The 18,768-nt window shown below is 36.2% G+C and overlaps 1 protein-coding gene across 1 annotated transcript; it reads right to left on the minus strand.

Annotated features, from left to right (window-relative positions):
- Positions 1-2,843: 2,843 nt before the first annotated feature.
- SLC33A1 (solute carrier family 33 member 1) lies at positions 2,844-18,439 on the minus strand. The gene is made up of 6 exons (XM_026705871.2): positions 17,190-18,439; positions 11,426-11,616; positions 10,341-10,525; positions 9,416-9,533; positions 8,571-8,786; positions 2,844-6,658 (listed from the first exon to the last, which is right to left on the minus strand). Exons 1-6 carry the CDS (start codon positions 17,959-17,961, stop codon positions 6,491-6,493), a joined length of 1,650 nt encoding a protein of 549 aa, XP_026561656.1. The 5' UTR covers positions 17,962-18,439; the 3' UTR covers positions 2,844-6,490.
- Positions 18,440-18,768: the final 329 nt, after the last annotated feature.

Here is an 18,768-nt window from a genome sequence, read left to right on the forward strand (position 1 = left end):
AAAGCATCTTTAGGACAACCTGAAGGACTGAGAATCACCATAGACATGAATCCAGGTGTGGTGGGTTTTTAATATAGCCTGTCCTGTTGTGTTTTGCATAGCACTGAGTATAAACAAGCCCGCTGCTAAGTTTAAGATAATTAAATATTTCCCAATGCAGGGCAAGCTGCAGTGTTTTGTATCTATGAGCCTGAAGCAGCAGGACCTGAGGGAACTTATGGGAGTTGCAGTCTAAAACATCTGGAGGATACTGGGTTGCCTTTTCTAGCCATAAATAAAGGAAAATCCCTCAAACTCCCATATATTAATTACTCAACAGTACCAGAGGTACTTTGCTGGGTGAAGGGTGAAGAGATTAAAATAAGTTTTTAAAACTTTGTGAATGATACAGTAAAGAAGCCCGTAAATTAAAATATATCCTGGAAAAAAGAGCAGAGGTAATTCACTGGGGACAAATGAGGAAAGCTTTGTCTCATTGGAACATCTGCCCTTTTGTACGTACATATAGTGATGTTGTACCACTATATAAAGGCAAAATAAAGATTGCTGCATTGATTCTGTGGACACTTCTGGAAAATGAGAGCTTTTCTTCATGTTCCTTGACAAAATGATCATAGGACTCAAGATAGGAAAGCCTAAGAATATAATTGTGGAGCTCAGTGCATAATTATAATAATCCCTACAATCTGAATTTGTATAAATAGAAACAAAGCTGCACCAAACTGCTGCACCATTTTATCCATGGACCGGACAGAGAGAGACGATGTGAATCAGTTTCAAAAGATTCTGTCCCTCTCATGGTTGTATGCAATGTCTTATTATTTAAGGCCTAGTATTTAATATTTTTTTCCTTCTCTCTTATATTCTTTCTGTATCATGATGTTTAGAGTGAAAGCTTATGAGCAGGATTTTTTTTTTTACCATTCTAGAAATCCTTTTGATTGAAAATGGGGTGGTAAGTGAAAAATATGTAGACTCATCTTTGACCATGGAGTACATACTATATAGTATACAGTACAGGTAGTCCTCAACTTATGACCAAATTGAGTTCAAAATTTCTGTTGCTTAGTGAGGCATTTATTAAGTGAATTTTGCCCCATTTTATGACATTTCTTGCTCCACTTGCTCAATGAATCACTGCAGTTAAGTTAGTAACACACCATTGTTACATGAATCTGTTTGCCCCATTGACTTTGCTTCTCAGAAGCTGCAAAAGGTGATCACATGATCCAGGACACTGCAAGTCATAAATATGAATAAGGTGCCAAGCATGTAAACTTTGATCATGTGATTATGGGGATGCTGTAACGATTGTATGAAGAACAGTCGTAAGTCACTTTTTTCAATGCTGTTTTAACGTAGAATGGTCACTAAATGAATTGTTGTAAGTCAAGGATCACCTGTATACTCTTGGCACCATCTATCCAGCAGATACTTGTCATTCTCTTATTGGAAGAGACAGGGTTCTTGGAAAATATATATCAGTGTTGATACTGATTGACTGTTTACATCTCTGCAATCTGAATATATTTTTTTCTGAGATAAAGAACTCTGCATATGCTCCATGATAGGTATTGTGGGACTGAGTACTTAGGAACTTGACATTGCATTTAATTCATGGAGCACATTAAGATGTAGTCACAATTCCAACTTTGCTAGAGTTTAACCCCAAAATTACCATCAAAGAAATATTCATAAAATAATCAGTAGCATTTCTGATATACATTCAACATCAGAACCTGAAAACTGCTTCAGAGACAATCATGGAGACGTTTGTAAATTTCAATTATATGATCAATAAACGTAAAACTAATGTTCAGGGCTGGATCACAAGGAATACAGAATAGGTATATATAGAATATACCCTAACCCTAACCCAGTCCAGTCTCTGCCATTTCCAATTAACAGGGCAGGAAACAGGTGATATGAAAAATTCCTGAGGCCCTGGACAGTGACTCCTTGTTGGATAAATAGGATTATGTAGACCAAAGAGCTAGTGTAACAGAGATTTCTGTTGTTAAAATAACACATGGTTGTCATCTTTCAGATGCAACATTTCTTCTCAAAGACTATTTCTTCTAATTAACCTGTGACCTTCTCCAGAGTTTTTTTGAAAGTGAGGAAAAACAAATAACAAGATGCAAGAATTTGCAATCATTATTTTGAACATTTCAAAGGCTGCTCCAAATCTTGAAGGAAAATTGACCATGCAGCCCTCTTGCAATCTTCTAAAAGTTGGTAGACAATTCTTTTTCAGAAGATCGACAGAATAAAATATTGTTTCCAATTTAATTAGCATTTTAAGTATTCAATTGCTTTCCTCTTTCTTCTGTTACATAATGGAGCTCTTGGAATCTCTGAAATTATAACATACATATATTTAAAAAATAGTCTAAGGGGAGGAGAACCTTTCCAATTTTTTTCAAGTTTCTCTCTTTAAGTTTTGGAAAAAAAATAGGTATTGCTTTACATTTTTATGTAACCATGTTCAGAAGCAGAACCATCTTCAGAAGCAGAAAATACTTTGGAAACTGAATATTTAGAAAGAAACTGCATGATCAAGAAACCAGGCAAACTATTCACTGCTTTTCTGTTCAAAATCACTATTTGTACTGAAGCACAACTTTCCCGTTTAGCTTACCAATACACAAACAAAAATTAAAAGTTGATCTTGCTTTATTGAAATAAGCAAAAAGAGCTTTCAAGGCTTTGTAATGTGGCATTTTGATAAAAGCACTTGCACCAAGAAAATTGTACTTTGTTCTCTGTTCTCATGCTTACGAATGCTTAATAAGATTTAAAGCAATGAAAAGCTTTAAATATTTTAAAGAATCCAGTAAACATTTCTGTTAAATTATCATGAATTTATTTTTGAAGTAAACCATTTTTGAACTTAAAAGACCAGCAGTTTCTTCAAGGTGCTTAACAGTTAGTTCAAAAGTTTTTTTTAAAGTGTGCTTGTAAGTGCATTTTCTGATTTTATGCTCTACTACTGAACCCCCTCAAAGCTCAATTATCAATTTTTCCAAAATATACATTATATACGCTTTCATTCATCAAAATATTTTCAGAGTTACTACCCATCATTAAACTGTTCATAACTAGAAATAAATTTTTAATATTTGAGAATGCTTTTCTTCAATAACCATTCACAACTCATAAAATTACATGGAAATAGATTTGATTGTATTCTGTTTTCCCTCAAGTTATTTTATAGGGTATGCAAACCAAGGGAAATAATATACTGCCCGCTATTTTTAAAGTCATGTTTGATTAAACTTTGAAGAAAATGAAGTCTTCATAATACCAAGGCAGAATAAAAGCATGGCATGGGTAACTAATGCAAACAAAACAAACCCTAACTTTATAAATCTTAATAATGCAAACCAGAATAGATAGTGGCAGACTGCTGATTTAAGTTGCAAGATAAAAAAAATTAAGCCTCGATTACCAAATAACATTCTCATCGAAATTCAAATCATTCTTTACAAGTTTCGCCTTTGATACAAGATTGCTACTATTTTAAAAATCCCTGATTTTGAAATTTATGATCATATGTTCTCTTTTTAACGAGGTAATTATATTTGATTGTTCCTATCTAAAAGTTGTTACCAGCGTTTTCTCATTTAATAATTTAGCTGAAATTATTAGATGTACGAGATGCTGAATGTTATTTATTCCAATTCAGTAACTTATTTAATCAAACTTTGGTAAAAAACCACCAGAATATTTCTCAACCAACTTACTTCATTTGGAGTCTGCACAGAAATTATATGAACTAGCACAAAACCTCCCCCCGCCCCTCCCCCAAATCTCAGCTTTTACTACCTATACTTAATTCTCATTTAATATTGGTTCAGGTTAAAAACACACAAACATGTCTTTAACTTATGATAGCCTATAGTATATTTACCCTATATATACTGCAAAAATAGAAATATTACCCAGGTTATATGAGTAAAGATTTGGGGACACTGTTGTACATCAGTAATTAGTGCCTAAAAGTAAAATTTAAAAAAGCTTTAACCCATGACTCTTAGAAGCGAGGCTAATAGTAAGCCTCCCTTGAAATTTGAATATATTTGTGTTTTTGTGTTTGTATAAAGCCTTGAAAACTGTATTTAGAAATAATTGCTTAATTTGTATCTGTGCGGGACATACCTGGAACATATTCTGATTATGTACTAAGATCTAAAGCAACCACATACAAAATATATAAAAGCCCTAGGACAGGTTGGGGGAACCAATGCCGTATCTCACAAGCTGGGCTTTTTTTTAGATTGAGGAGCATAAGACATGGATTTAGATTTGGCTATCAAGACTAAAATAATTATTTTAAACTTATTTTTGCATTTCAAAAGTGAGTTTAATGCTTGTGGAAAGGAGAATGCTGTTTGAGAAACATCACCCCCAGTCTCCTTGAACACATTTTTTTTTAATGTCAACTTTTATAATTCAGGTGATATTTCAAATCTCATATTCTTAAAAACTTAACTTTATTGATTCTGAATTTTATCAATTTACATAGTTTATTTTACATTGCTAGAGTTTTGTTTAAATGGATAATCCTTATTTATTTTGGCACATTGTATTAACAGTAATACAGAATAGGAAAACATAAAAAGGCTATTTCATCATTGATGGTGAATACTCCTGGTTATACAGTTTTTCTTAGAAGAAAGCCCTGCCCCTGCTGAAAAGGCCTAGAAACAACTAATGTTTTAACAGAACTCTTATCTGGAAGAAGGAAATCCTGAGAATAATTATTTTAAATATTTCTCCTTTCCTATTGTCTCATCTCTAGCCACCTTTCTCTGGCCTTCATATTCGAGCATATTCACTATATTTATTAAAACCATTAATTATGGTTATTGTATTTGTGCTAATTTTTGCAATAAAAATAAACCAAATTTAAGGAAATCCAAATCAAATTGTTGTAAAGTATTAATGAAAATGAAGTCTCTTTATTGTGAGCACTATGGAGTTTTCATTCAAGTTACCAAATTTGATTGCTCATCTGATTATTACTATATTTTATAATATAACATATTATACTATTTCAATTATATGTTATCAGTATCTCAGAGCAGCATGTCAGAATTTCTATCGCAAATTCTAACAGAAGTGTCAAGCAAACACAAAAGGTTATCTTGATAAGGTTAAAATGTATTTGAAAAATAACCTTATTTTTATTTTCTTTGAATTATTTCCTCTTCATTTCATTGCAACACACATCTGTGTGTATTTTAAAATATATATTTTCTAACATAAATATTAGAAGTTTAAAATTTATTCACTCTGAAAAGAGCTTCAAACAAAACAGTGTAAATCATAAAAAGATTCACATGGAATCAAAAATGTCAATTTCAGAAAGAACTGACTTATTGAAATAATGAGTAAAACTGAGACAGTATATATCCCTGGTATGAGGGCTTCAATATTTCTCCCTAGTGTCAAAAGTATGACACCATTTTATTTTTGAATAAATGTTCATATGAAAGATGTATACAATACATCAAATGCTATACAGAGCCCATTTCCATATGATATACCTTATATTATATATCATCAGTCTAAAAAATGTCCTCTAGTGTTCATTGAAACAATTACTTAGATTCCTGACATCAGCAGAAATGGGTATATCTTATGAGAATGACACTTATATGCTAAAATTTAACAGTACAGATATTTGATCACCATCTTACATAACTTGTTTCCAGAAGGCACTAAATATTCCGCTTAGTCCTATTTGGGTCCCATACGCAAAAAAAAAAAAAAAGTATTCTCCATTCTTCATAAACCATAAGTTTGGTTTTTCATGTGCAAACTCTTTTCATCAATTTTATATCTGATTCTAATATTTTGAAAAACTTCAGAACCAATTAATATGCCTCTGTGGCTTGGGGCTATTTATGCTGTAAACTATTAGTACTGTACCAAATCTGAACTTTAAAAGAAAAAAAAAAAGCATATCACTATCAAAAATATATTTTTTTTTATAAATCTTTAAATTTCATAGGAGCAAGGCAAAAGAAAGATAGAATCTGTTATCCTCATTGTTTTGACCTATTTAGAATTACGGTAAGCAATATAAAACATGTACATACATATAAACCTTTTTTTCTTTCTAAAGTATTTTAACCAGGTAGATTCAGTATTTATTATAAATTAAAATTATTGTAAGTTCCTTTAAGGATATTTTTTTCTTCAAAGGTAACTTTAAGGACATAAAAGAAAGACAATAACTGTAATTTAGAATAATAACAGATTTTAAATGTTTTTATAAAGTAATTTAAAAAACAACTTTAAGGGTAAGAAGGGCAAACTTTATAATTGATCCGTACAGTACTTAACTTGACTTTAGCTTTTGTAAAGTCATTTGGCATGTATAAATTGACCGTTTTTAGTGTGGATACTTGTTCTCTTGTACATTTGTCATATGACAAAGCTATAGCCATTTTAGTCAGTCTTTTGTGATATTTCATTTTCATTAACTGATTCTTCTGCATTTCCATGACGCCGGTTGCTCATCCTGCAGCCTTTTCAGTCTGGGCCCAAGAAACAGCCACCAAGCAAATCCCAATACTATGCATGTTATGGATTCCACATAATAACCATCCAGAGTAATAGCACAAGTTCCACCTTCTTTTGAGCAAAGCTGTAATACAAAAAACCAGACGGGAGGAAGGGGTGGGTGGGATAGTGAACAAGTGATAAGTATATCAGGCATAGATAAACAGATTGTTTTTGACATATGTAGCACATTAAAACATTTTTCTGAATGCGTAACTTCCATTGTTTTAATGTGCATCATTTAAAAAGTATGTAAAATATTTAAAAATGGACTAAGCTGCTGAGAATATTTGTTGACAACCTACAATCTTTGGCCTAATTTCAAAAGACTTTGTAAGAATATATATATTTTACCTATTACATGAGGAAGAAAGAGGAGCACTACAAAAGTGGAGATTCATCTTTGAATCTGAAGGTGGAGCAAGTAAGAAGAGCTAGGGATGTTTTAATTTGGATTTTTTTTTTTTTTAAACGAACAGGAGTTTTGTCTTGATGGCCTAAAATGGTCACCCTCATCATAAGCTTTCCCCATGGTATGGTACAAAACGGAAAAACAAAACAGAACTATAATTACAAATCAGTTCAATAAAATGAGCTAATTACAGATAGTGCTCAATTTACAATTATTATTGAGACTTGAATTTTGGTCCTAATTCATTTTGGTTGTAAGTCCAGGCACCCATGAGAGTAGACTCTTTTTACCGTTTTTATAGCAGTCACTAAGCGAATCATGCAGTTCTAAGTCAGAATCATGCCGTTATTAAGCAGTCATGCAGTTAAATGAATCCATTCTCCCAAATTGGGGGGGGGGGGTGTCAGCAAAAACCAGCAGAAAATAGTCACATGGCCATAGGATGCTGCAACTGCTCAAAAGTGCTCGTTTCTAAGTGCCTGAAATGCAATCATGTGATTGAGGGGAGTGGGAGATTTTATAACAGCCAGAAGTGCTTTTACATGCTGTGAAAAGCACACTTTCTGAGGCCACAGGACACTGCAAGCAACTGAATTTTGATCACATGACCACAGAATGCTGCAAATAGTCGTAAGTCTGAAAAATGGTCATAAATCATTTTTCTCAGTGCCACTGTAACTATGGTCACTAAATGAACTGTTGTAAGTCAAGGATTACCTGTATTTGGTTCCATTACTTTGCTCTCTCTATGTAAATTATTGTTTTTATTGTTTTAAAATGTTCTTAGTTTTAACCGTATTATGTTTATTGATTTATAAGCCACCTAGTGTTACTGACTGAGATGGGCAACTATAAAAATTGATTGATTGATTGAATGTTTTAGCCAGGCACACTGAAGTCATCTATAAATGGCATTTTTATATTATTTTTGATAATGTGCCATCAACTTAAATGTTCCCTTTTAGCAACTATACAGACAGACTTTTTTCCAGGATATTTTTTTCTAACCTGTAAAAATATTATTCATGGCTTTCCGAAGAAGTTTGGATATCAGCCCAATTTGGCTTAATGTTACTTCTTTTGGAATCTTTAATCACAACTAGTTTGGAGTAAACAGGAAATTATGATCAATGCAAGGTGTCCAATTTGTTTGTCAGTACCATTCTGATGCAATGCATGGTGCAAAATACATAGTGTTCACAAGGGTTGCATGTAATCCAAAGTAATCAGGTCAATTTGTGATTATCTAAATGCAGCTATTATGCTCAGTTAAGGAGAACAATTTAAAAAATGTGGATTGCAGCCAAAGTAGAAGAGATTGATCAAGAAAATAGTTTTAATCATTGTGCTGCAATTGAATTATTAGCAGAGCAAAAACACTCTAGGTGGACCAATGAAACATGGGATCCAGTAAGACAAAGGAGAAGTACCTCACTAGCAAGCAGGATGCAAATTCAAACTAACAATTTATTTAAAAACTTTTTAAAGGGGCTCATAATCCATTTTAAATTTATAAAATCAGCCTGGAAATCTAGTATCACCATGTTACCATTAAGATGGGGAATCTGTTTTGCACCACACTTACCTCTGTAGCAGCTGAAGTCCCGCAGCTGTGACCTTGAATTCCAACACATTGCTTCACTGTAAGTGGGTCCACAAGCCACAGAGCTACTGTGGCTGGCCAGTTTCCTCCCAGATTGGATACTGTGTTAAGCAGTGTCATGTACGTTCCTCCAATGAGTGGGTCACTAACTCTGGCGTTGAAAGCCATTATAGCAACATACATGCTGTATACAGTAACCTGGAAGACAGCAAGCACCAAGGTATGACATGATTTTTTATTCAAACCATTAATATCCTGCTCTTCTAGAATTGGGATAAGAACCTTTTTTTGCTCCTGAGAGCACATATAACAGATTCCAATACATCTCATTCCTATCCTGTTGTATTAAAAGAACCTTGTAAGATTCTGGTTGTTAATGAACTCCACCAGGATTGTTCCTTGCATAATGAAATGATTAATTATATGACAAAAAATTATTATGAATCACATAACTCTTCAGCAATTAATGCACACCACCCAATTAGTCAATCAAAATGAAATTGCACTGTGTGTACAAATATGCATACACATATATATACTGTACATAACTACATACATACACATCTGCATGCACATATATGTGTGCATGTATAAGCTACACACATTTCAAAAGTGATTCTAAAAAATGTTCTGAATCTCCACAATGGCAGCATTAAAGAAGACAACAACTGTTATTTATTAAAGCAACCCAGCATTTTTCAGGTTTACATGTGAGCCTAAACAGAGATGCTACTGCTTTCAATAATCCATTCATTAAAGATCCAAGACTTCTTGAAGCAATCATACTTAAACTGAACTAATAACTCCACCCGTGTATGCAACCTTACCTGATGTAAGGCATAACTCAGCAATAATACAATGTAATAATAGATTGGAAATCCTCCTTCATACTTTACTCTGGGAGTCCACCAAAACAGGAGAGCAAATTCTAATCCAAATAGTAGCCTACAACAAAAATATGAGAATATTTTTAATTAATAATGAAACTGTTTCTGTGATATACAGAACCACATGACTATCTGATTTTCAAAGTTTTAAATCAAAGTTATGAGTGGGAGATAACTTTAATTCACGAACAAAAGGGTCATCTTCTGGTGTGAATATGTGAATTGAGAAACATGAAGACACAGATGCACTTGGCTGATATCAAGTAAAACATTTCTTCTACACTTCTACAAATAACATAAAACTGATATATGTTTTAACAAGAAACTATCGTCCTTCGTATCTTGCCTTATTTATACTTTGTGTAGTGTTATGCGTGCACTAAGGCTTGTTAAAGAAACAGCAAGATAAAAGTTAAAAGATATGGCTTGTCTAAGTCTGATTTGGTTTAGAGAGAAAATGCAGGGATTCTCGTTCTGTACAAAATAAAAAAAACAAGGTGACACCCACTGTTATTTGGTTAGCTCAGGGTTTCTCACTGTGTGGGTTTCAACTCCTAGTATTCTCCAGCCAGTATAGAACCAATAGAGTTGTGCATGATCCTTATTCCTAGGTAAGACAGATTATGTACAGTTGAGATTTGCAATGACATTTGTGAACACAATGTCATTTCTTGGTCAGTAAAAGGCTGGAAGGAAATGATATGTCCTTAAAGAATTAACATAAGCCTCAGACAGAAAGAAACGTGCTGCTCCAGAGATTTGCCTGTTCTTGAGGTGTATATCTAACTTTTAATAAATATAAAAATACCATTCCATGTAAAGAGTGCGATATTTATCAGTAAATGTAACAATCTAAACATTTTACCTGAATGGCATGGCTTTATAAAACGTATTCAAGGGCTTTGGTCCTGCGGTGTATTTGCTGATGATCAGGGGCAGTATGATTTGCAACGGAACCATTGGAACAGCAAGCAGAGCTAAATGTTCCTTAGGCACACCTTCTTCTATCAGTTTGAGACCTGTTACAGCATCTGCTGCTGAGAAACCAACCTGGAACATAAAATGTAATTTGTAAGGTGTAAGATGTAACCTGTCACAACATTAGGGTTACCGTACTTGACTTATGAGTCACCTATCAGTGACTGAAGTAACAATGGCGCTGAATGAATGGTAGTCCTAGCATCACCATTGTCGTGTCATTGTGATCTGGGCATTTAGCAACTGGTTAGCACTTGATCCTGTGATCACTATTTGCAACCTTCCCTGCTGGCTTCTGCAGAACGTTACTGGGAAAGTTATCAGGGAAGGTTGTAAGTTGCTGGGGTAAATCTCCCTCACCCAGGCTTTGTGCACCATCTCTGACCTTTGTGCACCCTCCCCAGGCTTCACCATACCTCTCACATATCCCTTTACTTTTCCTCACCCTCACTGCACTTTATGAACTCCGTCAATGCACCCTTCATACGTCCTTTCCAAACTTTGTGCATGTTTCCCATTCTTTGTTGCATCTCTCATGCAATCCCTCACACTCTTGCACACCCTCCCTAAACTTCACCGTGCCTTCCTTGCATTCCTTCCGCCACTCAGCAGAAGCCACTTACCTGCCTGCCAACCTAGGACTTACAACATCCGGACAGCTTCCCCGCCGGTTTTGCTTGTGGGAAGCCAGCAGGAAGTTGCCTCACCTAATGACCACAAGTTTCAGTTAATGACAGGAGCCAGAACTGCAGGAACTGCCATTGCCAAGTGATGTCATGGCACTCTATAAATACATCACTTTGTGACAGAAATTCCAGTTCCAAATGCCATCATAAGTCAAAGACTCCCTGAATAATGTTCATGTTTTCTAGAGATCATGATTTAATAAGACTGACACATAAGTCTATAGATAATCTTTTGCAAAAATGGCTCAAATTCCCAACTGGAAACTTGTACAAATTATTTACTCACTTTTGCTGTTAAGATCAGGGCACAAAATGTAAGGACAGCTGGCATTTTGATTATTGAAAAAAGCAGTTTGTATGTATCCATGATTCCTTTTGTCTCTTCTTTTGATGGTGTTACTGTCTTGTTTTCCTTTTTCAAAAGCGCAACCAATGTAGTAGTTATTAAAAAAACAGCACTCCAGAAAAAGAGGAAATCTGAAACAATATTCATTCATAATCCAAATTTTTCATTAATGACCTTTTATGATAGCCTTCTTTGCAGATTCTTTGAGTCTTATGAAACTATAGTGGAACATATCTAAAGAAACCAGACAGCGGCAAGTCACTATATTCTAAGCACATAATAAACACCAAATTTTACAGATACTATGACTAGACTTGAACCATATAAAATAATGTATCACCCAAATATGGACATGTGTATTACAGATGTTGCCTGCACTTAACACACTTTTTTATTCAAGGGTATAACTCACTTAGATGAAGGTCAATTTAATGTGCTAGTTAAAGATCCAGTTTAGAAACCAGGTTACATCTTGTTATACAATACTATCTCTTTGACTAAGATCATTGTACAGTTGTTGCACTTTCAAGACAATGCTGGATCCCACTTAACATTCTCCATCAGTCAATAACTTTTGAAGGAGACAGCATCATGAACAGCACTGAGATTAGGACACCTTTTGCCATCACGATATCCCACAGATGGAACCTAATGTAAAAATGCTTGAGCGGTCACCTCTTCATCTACTGAGTCACTTCCATCAATAGATGATGAAGTTGAGTGGATCACCAATCTTGTACACTATGAGATCTGTGAAGCACTATTGTCTCCTTCTTCGCAAATACAGATATAGCTACTATGTAATTACATATCTGCAAGAGGGAGCTAAAGGCCTTGGGAATGTACATCAACAGCTGGGAAACCTTGACCTCTGATCGTTCAGCTTGGAGGCTAAAGACACAGCATGGCCTTCTTCAATCCGAAGAGACACTCGCTTGGCAGGCTGAGGCAAAGAGGCAGTCCCGGAACCAGTGAAATCCGGGGGCGGGGGGGGGGCGGCGGCTGGACAGGAAACAGACTGTATCTGTCCTCAGTGTGGAAGGGATTGCAACTCTTGAATTAGCCTTTTTAGCCACACGAGATGCTGTTTTAGGACCTCTTTTCAGAGCACGATACCATAGTCTCTTGAGACTGATGGTTGCCAATGATTAATAATCTTCACAATATAACACTTCCCATAGTTTTGAGGAGGAAAAAGAAGAAGAATGTGCCATGCTTCCTTATTTGATCCTTATTTGGAGATGGCGCTGCTCATTTCACCAATAGAATGAAGGAACACTATTCTTTTATTCTTCATTCTTTTGTTCTAGTCATTTTTTTAAAAATAGAGTATATGCAGAAATGCTAGTTATTCATTCCTTTTTGTTCATCTCTGCCTTATTCTATAGCCAAAATAAAATAATATATGAGAGCAAAAAATCTGAAGTAGTCAAAATACATTATCCTTATTTCTGCTTTTTACTTGCATATATGGTGAATTTTTGTTGATTTTTCAATCATTTTCTGGAGCTCTTATGCCTAACATTCCAATTTCAGCATTTCCATTATCTACAGTTGACTGTTGAAATGTAACCCCCCATGAGTAACTGGATCTACCTGTATAACTGCACTTTGTTTGGATTTTCTTTGATACTTGATATTATTTTCTTTCCTTACAAAGTAAGAGATTTAAGTTTCACTCTGTTGAGGTTACAATGGGATTGTTTGTTACCTTTAACACATACACCAGCTGTACAGTATAGTTAGTATCATGAGGAAGTATATAAATTGATGCAGATACATCAAAAGTAGACAGATTTGATAATGTTAAGAACATATACAAATAGTATGGTAGCTTGGCAGAATACCCATACAGGCTTATGTAATTCTGTATTTATATAATTATTTCTATAACAATAAATTCCAAAGGTGCTTTTTTAAGGAAGCAACTGCACTTTCTCGTTTTTTCTTAGGATGTTTTGCTTCTCATCCAAGAAGCTTCTTCAGTTCTGACAGGATAATGGGGAATGTTAGAGTTGAAGAAGCTTCTTGGACGAAAAAAACAAGAAAGTCCAGTTGCCTCCTAAAAAAAGCACCTTTGGGACAATTATGGCCTGGATGACTGAGACTACAGAGATATAACAATAAATGTTTTAAATAGCACTACATTTTGTCCAGCTATCAAACATGTTGTGTACCACTAAACACTGTATTATGACGGATCATTTAATTAAAATAGCTAATGGGAAAAATTCTAACCTAATCCTAACTTACTGCATTTCCATGGTCAAATCACTGATCCTTCTATCGAAAGGACGGGTTAGCTTGGCAATGATTTATTCATGACTGACCCATGCTGACTCCTGTAAAGCAATGCATTATATTCTAAATGCTCACAGACTGCTTAGCAATCTGTTTCAATTTTGCCCACTATCAGCATCATTCCAGAGTTGTAAAAAACAACTGGAAAAAAACTAAAGAAGCAAGAACATGGATTTCAGGAGGGTATTATTAATGCTAGTCTGAGATAAATACAGAATCTTTAAAACTGTTAAAAATTCCCACCATAGTCTGTGGTAGGCTAATTAAAGGAAATATATTTGAAATGCTTCATTCCCAAATCTTTTCCATTCAGACTGTGTTGACTCTTCTCCGATAAATGAAATGTTTCACCCTGGTTTCTCATAAACTCTCACACCAGTCAGCTGGATCCTTTCTTCTAAAGGATCCTTACCCTTCTTCATTATACCCACTAACCATGAAAGGACTCTGGGACGACATCTATAAATATTTGAGGACTTGGGTATAATCAGTAGTAGCCAGCTTTTAACCATTTTTTTTCTTATTTTGAGCTACCACTTTTTAAAAATTAATTGTAAGAAAAGGGCGGGTCCATTATTACTTCTCACTTCCTATTACTCATTCTAACAGTGGACCCGCCCCTTTCTTCTTTACTTATGACAGACCCAAATAAGCCCATTACATATAGTTCCTTGGTGATTCACCCATTGTCCCCTTCCTATACATCTTAACTGAAAAGCTACCTATGCTATCCACAAGTTTCCTAAGCTGCCCCCTATTTTTTCCCCCTTGTTGAAACTGAGTGCTGTATTATACTTCCAGTATCTTATAGTTGTACACAACCCATGAGTACTTCTTTGAACCTGACAATTTCTGCCCATGGGAACCACTACTTCTCTAAACTTGCTGAAATTGGCTGTCTTGAACTCTAATGTGTATGAGAAGTGGCCCAATTTTTCTTAGCATAATATTACAGGAAAATGGCATGGTAACATACTCCCAAAAATTCTATTGCTTTTACTTTTCCAATCAATTTTTCCCTATTGATCAGCATCAGATTTCATTCATTCAATTATTCATACAATGTAGAAAAGCCGGTTCATTTTTAAAAAAAATTTCCATGCTCAATTATCTCGATCTCAATATACACGTTCACTTCCTTCACATGATGTCATACACACATACACATACATTAGTCTAGCTTTTTCCTTTGACACAATTTATACCACTAAATCTTTAAATACCATGAGTTCAATTTCATTAACACTACGTTATTTTCACATTCCAGCAATAATAACAAGCTCTTCTTGTTTCCCATATTCTGGATAGAAATGTAACTTGACCTTCCTGATTTATGTGCTTATTAATGATGATTAATGTGATGGTTAAACATTCTACATATTGCTCCTCATTATCAGGCTTTCAAGACATCTTCCAAACATCTTCACTTTCAATTTTCTGTTCCCAGGAGTCCCTCAACTTGGAAAAGTATCCCATTATTTAAGAATCTAAACCATTTCCATTGGCATCATCTGGATAGTCTGTTGTTTACTTCCACTAGTCTTCTCTCTCTCTTCTTAGACCATGTCCACCAATGGAAAGGAGAAAGAAAACTTCACCTGTGCCTCAATTTCTTCATCCTCCTGACAATCATTCCATATACCTTATATGTTTTCAGTGCTGCATCTAGCTGTTTCATGTTTCCACATGAATGACAGAAAGAAATGTTTCTTACTGGACATATCAGTCTTCAACATTTTTCCTTCACATTCAAATTGTATCCCTAGAAAGATGCACTTGTCTTCAAAGACTATCCAGTTGACACACTGCTACTTCAATCTCTCTCAGCAGGAAGTTTCCAATATCTACCTCCCATTGCTTCATTTCCTTTCATTTTTAATATCTGAAGCGTCTTCCTCCTCAGTCTTTGAGGTGTTGTAACAGCTGCCATTTCTCCAAGAGTCCAGATACCCACAAGGAAACCCTGAAAAATGTTCTAACAACCATACAAGCATAAAAGCTGTACCCAAGAGACATGAACTTTTGTGTCACATTCATCTACCTCCTTCCCTGCCACTCGGCCTTCCCCTATTTTTCTGGAAAGTTTCTTTTGTCCCTTGTCCTGCCACAGTTTGTTCCTAAGTACAATTCAAAAATTCCCTATCATACCTGGTAAGTGAGCAAGTTTTGCCTTTGCATTTTTTACTTTCATTTCCCAGAGGCCAATCAACCCACACTTGTAAGATGTAGTCTCTATCATCTTCAGAAAGGAAAATAAACATGGCATATCAGTTGCAAGGGATGAGAGCAATTCTCTCAAATTTCATATTGCTCTCAACAAACCATAAAAGTGCCTCCCCCGATTTCTTCAGTCAAACTCTTTTTTTTCTCTCTCTCTGGATGCTCATTTATCAATAAGAATTATTAATAAATATTTAATAAATTAGTAGTGAACTTTTGTACTAACTACATGCTTAGATTTCTAATATCCCATTCAAAAAATCTAAAGCACAGGCTCAAGTATTCTAGCTTATCTTGTGTACTGAACTGTATTTGGGGGGCGGGTGTTAGATCAGTTAAACAGAACTGTGACTAAAACTTTATGAATAACAATTCTATGCACACTAGATCTCATATGGATGAAGGAACAAACTTGCTTCTCAATCCAGCTATTAACTTCAAAAAGATGAAAAGATATCCTTCCATTTTCTAGAATGTCAATTTGGAGAAATAATATATTCTGATTGCATAAAAACCTCCTAGTCATCCATAATACCAATTACATTGATCAGGAAAAAGCTGGAACCAACTAGATTTAAGAAAATAATGTTTCTCCCCTGAAGAATAGTTCTAAGAAAGCTCTAAAATTTGGGGACTTTTATCTGTAGGATAAACGTAACATATGCTATTTAGTTTCTTTTCTAGGCCATAAGTATGGGAAGTTTTGCCTTTTTCACTGATATAGTTGGTAGCTTTGGACAAGGATAAACTAGCCTGATGTAGCTTCATAAATGAGTGAAAACGTTTCAGCTATGATATAACCAATCAGAATACTCTAGATATTCAAATAAAGAAATGCCATCTGGCATGAAGTGCTACATGCCAGATCTTTTATAAAATAACATTCTTAGTAAATATGCTAATACAGAAACATGTGTTTTCTGTCACACTGACTGTATTTTCAAAGCTGGATAGATATGGAAACACTGAAAATTAAGTATTACATTGTTGTTCTTCATGTTGTTCTATAAAAAGATCTCGTACAAAACAGACAACTCTCATATTGTCATGAGATGAGCAGCAATATGAATTGTACAATAAATAGGCTCAGAATAAACCTATCACCATATTTAGATGTGAAATTTTCTAATTTGAAATGGACACAAAAGCCTTAAAACCATAAGACTCTGTATCCAACATTTACCTGAAAGTGTAACGATTCCTTTGGCTTGTGGCTGAAAACGTAAATACTTGTTACAGAAGGAAGGTGATTCAAGAGCCAGGAACAAGACATTTCCCAAGAAGTAGCCAGCCGTCTGACCCACGGAATTACAAGTGGATGCGTAGCCTACATTTTCTCGTGATAACATAGTCAATGCCCAGCCATCTACAGCTATGTCCTGAGTGGCTGCTAGGAATTCAAAGAGGAAGAAGGTCACAGTAAGTGCCACCACATCTGGGCTTTGGCCATCGACCTCCCCAAGCAGAGAATCCACCCTTGCGGACAAGTACATCATAAAAAGACCTATAATGTACTGAGTTGGCACAAGCCAAGACTTTCGGCGACCAAAGTTCTTGAAGTACACAGCGTCCACCAAGGGAGCCCAAAGCAACTTCAGACTGAAAGGCCAGAAGACAAAACTAAAGAAAGCCTGGTCCTTGTAGCTGACATTCTTGCTTTGCAAGATGAGGGGGATGCTGCCAGCAAGCCCCAAAGGAATCCCTTGCAGCACATACAGGAAGAGAAGAAGCAGGATATTGCCAAACTCTGCTCTATAGTTTTGGGGAAGCTCCACTGGCTGGAAATGTGGCTCCTGAAGCAGCGCTTCCCTGTCATCTTTTTCGACAGCGTCCACGGAGCCATCTTCATAGAAATCTAGAGGAACAGACTTACTCTGCATCCCATCCAAGGCGTTCTGGTAGTTGCCTGGCCGGCGATGCCGGCTATTATCCTTAGAGGAGATGGCTGGGGACATGTCACACACGTAATCCAGCGCCGCTTTGCTTCAGAAGCCGAAGAGACTGGCGGTGGTCCTCCCCACCGAAGACCCTTTTCCCTAGCGCTGGTCGCAGATGGCGAGAGGCTCCCAGGTCAAAGTTCCCCCCTGCCGGCAGATTCCCTGCGGCGGCCTCTCTTTACTTCCGCCGGCCGAGCGGGCAGGTTCCCTCACCACGACAAGGAGAGGAGGACAAACAAGACGTGTCTCTCCCTCTTCGGCATCGGGAAGCGATGGGCCTCCTTTCGGTGACCTGAGAATATCTCAGCCGGCCTGTGGGGATCCACACGATGCCCGCTACAAAACTTACTTCCCCTCCACCGATTGGCCAAACCTTTTCACAGCCTGGCTGAGTCCGACCCATAAAAGGGTCCGACGTGGAAACCTAAGCCGAAGCCGAAGAGGCCGCCAAACCAATAAAACCTCCGCACCGTCGTAGTCTTACTCCATTGGCCGAGGTGGGGATTTCGTCACGAAAGAATTTCCCTATCAGAGAAAGGTCCGGGAGAGGAAAGCGAGAAATAATAAATGGTAGCGGCGATTGCCGGTTAGAGAGGGCGACGCTTCCGGCTCTCTTTAAAGTTACGAGACATGAATGTTAAGAGGGAGGAGAGACGTCCCTCGTCACAGGGAAGAGGTATTAGAGCAGCCTTTACGTATCTTCTACCCCATTGCTCCTCAATCTCCGCAGCTTTTAAGAGGTATGGGCTTCATCTTGGCTTGGGGAATTCTGGAAGTTGAAGCCGGCCTGCTGAAAAGCTGCTGAGGTTGAAAAACACTGGTCCA

The sequence above is a fragment of the Pseudonaja textilis genome, chromosome 4 (genome assembly GCF_049901715.1).
Source record: "Pseudonaja textilis isolate UNSWEBS1 chromosome 4, rPseTex1.2, whole genome shotgun sequence".
NCBI classification, from domain to species: domain Eukaryota; kingdom Metazoa; phylum Chordata; class Lepidosauria; order Squamata; family Elapidae; genus Pseudonaja; species Pseudonaja textilis.